We start from the raw sequence: 3,814 nt of genomic DNA on the forward strand, positions 1-3,814 counted from the left end.
CGCTTTGTTCTTTTCCATTCAGTAGGATGCCTTGAGACCAAATCCAGCATCTGGCTGAGGATTTTTTAAATTGCCTTTTCGTGAGTGGATTTCTTTTCTCCCTTTCTCTATCTCTGCCGCCCCACCCGCCCGACATCGCACCTTTTCTTCCTGCTGCTGATCGCCGTTCCAACTTGTGGGGTGCACGGCGGGCCGTCGCCCATCCATTTTCCGCTTCCCCTGCCCAGATGCTAAGCTTAATTTAAGGCGCACCATGGAAGATTTGAAGTCGGGTTTCGAAGAGGTGGATGGCGTACGCCTGGGCTACCTGATGATCCGGGGCAAGCAGATGTTCCCCCTCTCGCAGGTCTTCACAGATCTTCTGAAGAACATCCCGCGCACGACGGTGCACAAGCGCATGGACCACCTGAAAGTCCAAAAGCACCAATGCGACCTGGAGGAATTGCGGAAGCTCAAGTCCATCAACTCCATAGCTTTCCACGCCGCCAAATGCACCCTTATTTCCCGCGAGGACGTAGAAGCGCTTTATACCTCGTGCAAGACCGAACGGGTCCTGAGAACCAAGCGTAGGGGAGGCGCCAAGCCGGGCCAGGGGACCCTGCGCCCCGACCCCTACGTGGCTTTTTGGAAAGACGGCGGCAAACTTTGCCGGAGCTTGAACGAAGGGACTACAAACCAAGCCAGCAGCAGAAAGAAAGCAGCCTGGCGCAAGGCGGCGGCCGCGACGGCGGCTGCACAAGCAGGAGCTTTCCTACCGGCCTCGGATCTACCTCATTTTTGGAGCAAATCCGCCGGGCGCAGTTTGCCAAGCTTTGCCCGATCGCCTAGCAATGAGGCTGTAAACTATGAAACGGCCCAGCTTGGCCAGGATTATGTGTCCCTGGCCACAGAACCCGCTTGTTTTCGGAGCCTCCTCTGCTCCAAGCATCCTCATTACTACTACCGTTCCTCGGCCGCCATTGCCACTCAGCCTAAGCTCGCGGCGGCAGCGGCGGCGGCGGCGGCGGCTGCAGCGGCGGCGGCGGCGGCAGCAGCAGCAGTCTCTAGAAGCAAACCGCTGGGTTTCCGCTGCAGAACTAAGCGGAAAAAGAGCACCGAGAGGCGCTTCTCTGCCGGGTGCGGGCGGCGTGTGGTGATCCTGCCCCGAGCTTGCAAAGCGGCTCGAAGCGCCGTGGCGGAGAGGCTGCCTGGACTGCGCGGTTTTCTGACTCCGCAGCCTGCCCCGGCTTTCCCGGAGCCTTACAGTAGCGACTCGGAATCCAGCTCCTATTCGAATCACGCAGACAACGACTCCGACTTCTGCTCCAGCCTGAGCAGCACCAGCAATTCCGATTCTTCTGAGGAAGAAGAGGAGGAAGGTAGCTGCGCTTCGGATTCCAGTGAGCTGAGCTCTGACGAGGAAGAGCAAGAAGAGGAGGAAGACGAGGAGGAGGAGGAGGAGGAGGAAGAGGAAGAAGAAGAAGAGACCAGCTCGGAATCTGAGTCCAGCTCCGGTTCCAGCCACGTCTCGGTCCAGAGTATCCGCTTCAGACGCACTAGCTTCTGCAAATCGCCCAGCCTCCAGACTTCAGCTAGCCTCGTGCCCCATCCGCCCCATTTTGCTAGCCACGAGGAGCTCCCTGGTCCAACGCAATTCGTCAAATGCGAAGCGTCGGAAGAACCGGAGGACTGGAGGACCCCGGCTGGCTGGCTTTCAAAAACTGAGCTGGGCTTGGACTGCACCACTCATCCTGCCGGCAGCGCGTATTTAAGATTGCTGGAGCAGCCCACGGAAGGAATCGGTGACGGCGAGGGAAGATCTCTTTTCACTGGCAAGGACCATTCCACACTCGTGCCTGAGGTAAAGTCTCTTGACCTGCCTGGGGTCCCCTGGTTAGCCTGCGGTGACTCTTCTAGCTCAAAGCCAAACCACATTTTGCCCCAAACAAGATTCTTCGGAGAGGGCCAGATCTGTCAGCCTGCCCTTGCCTCTCACCCTCACCTTTCTTTTCTTTCTCCAACGGGTTCAAACAGCACCACTGCTGTCCTAACCCACCTGTCCAAGGAGCTTCCAGGAAATGCCCAGCTCAATGGCAGACCAGCCACTTGCCAGGGAGCTGCTGTTGTTGCAAGCCCAGATCTCCAAAGCCATGTCCAGCCCCTGACTTTTGTGCCCATTGCCCAGATCAAAGTTGAGGACAGCAGTTCTAATGCTGAATATGGAGCTCTCCCAGTACAGATCCCATTGAAATGGGAAGGGAGTGACCAGGAGACCAAGGTAGAGGCAGACCGCCAGTCATCATCAAGGCCCAGTCCCACCCAACATCCTGGAACTCTTCTGCTGTCAACCAAGGCAGACCCTACGTGCCTGGAGGACTCTCCTAGCACTCCCAAGAGCACTCTGTGTCCAGCTTCTCTGAGCCGGACCCTTGCTGCATGCACTTTAGGCACTGCTTCTGCTGCCAAACCTGAAGATGGGGATTACAAATTTGGAGCCCGGGTGAGGAAGAACTATCGCACCTTGGTCCTGGGCAAACGAGCCACCATACCGAGCCCAGCACCACTCAAGCCAAATCTGAAATCAGCACGTAACCCCCGGCCACCTCCAGGGAAACTCCCAGAGGCTCAGGAAGGCGTCTTGGATGATTTGACTGTTCTTAACCGACGCAAGAGGGGGGCCAGCAATGTTACCTCCACCCTCAAGAGGCCATTCAGTTTCATGGGCAACTTTCCCTGCCCTCCCTCTCTGGTGATTGGCCCAGATGGAGATCTCTCACCAGCCTATACCTTAAGCACTGCCAAGAGTGCCCAATCACCACCTAAGGCCCATCCTATCTGGAAATGGCAGCTGGGTGGGTCACCAATACCTCTTCCACCCAGCCACAAGTTCAGGAAATTGAACTAATGAAAGAGCTTGGATGGGAATTCTACTTTTATGGTTGATGTGAGGATGGCTTGAGTTTCTGAATTCATCTTAATAATAATAGTAATAACTAATATTTTGATTCTCCCCCTTTCCCAACACCTTCTTTTCACTACAGTTGAGGGTAGCTACTCTGGTTTTTCTTCTATCGCATCTGCTTGCATTTTTATTTTTGGAGTTCTAGTCTGTCCCTCCCAGTCACTGGGGGGAATACAGCAACAAAAATTGGATTACTTTTTTGCCATGAAAACAGATCAGGGGGGAAGAGGGTAATAGCGTGCATGAAGGGAGAGAGATCTAACATTCCACAGACTACTTCAAGCAAAAGTTTCAAGTTAATTAAAAACAAGCAAACACCTCAGTGGACTCTCTCAAACTGAAACACTTTACTGTCTCAGATTGTTAATAATGCACCTGGTACCTCAATTCAACTGTAACAAGTAAATGTTTGGGGTTTGGGATTTTATGAGTTGAAAGATTGTTTGAGCCATTAATATGTAATGCACTAGATCTGGAACATTGAAGTCTGTACAATTAATTCTATTCAACTTTCTTCAGCAAGAAGTTGCACAGGGACTTTATCATTCAGTTGTGGGGAGGGGGGTGCGTGCTTCTTCTTAACTTCTAAGTATTTTCCCACCTCTTAATCTCCACCTCATCTCCTTTCTATCAAAATAACTAACATGCCTACATTTAGCATAGAGTGTATGTTTCTAGATCATTGCTGGGACAATTGTTTCTTTCACAGCTGAAAATCAATAGAAGCAGTTAAATTTAGTTGGATTCTTGTTAAAATTAAAAATAAAGTGATCCAGGACAAGTCAGTTTTAAGTAAGGGAGGAGCATTCTATCCCTTCCCATAAAAAATGTTCAGAATCTCCACATATCATATCTTGATTACAGCATTCACTC

The 3,814-nt window shown here is 52.1% G+C and overlaps 1 protein-coding gene across 1 annotated transcript; it reads left to right on the forward strand.

Moving 5' to 3' along the window:
• Nucleotides 1-253: 253 nt before the first annotated feature.
• On the forward strand, nt 254-2,926 carry SKIDA1 (SKI/DACH domain containing 1; the record flags this gene model as incomplete). Its single annotated transcript, XM_081346264.1, has 1 exon — nt 254-2,926. The coding sequence occupies one exon, from the start codon at nt 254-256 to the stop codon at nt 2,882-2,884; it is 2,631 nt and encodes an 876-aa protein (XP_081202390.1). The 3' UTR covers nt 2,885-2,926.
• Nucleotides 2,927-3,814: the final 888 nt, after the last annotated feature.

This window comes from Vipera berus (genome assembly GCF_964194415.1).
Source record: "Vipera berus genome assembly, chromosome: Z".
In the NCBI taxonomy this organism is placed as follows: Eukaryota; Metazoa; Chordata; class Lepidosauria; order Squamata; family Viperidae; genus Vipera; species Vipera berus.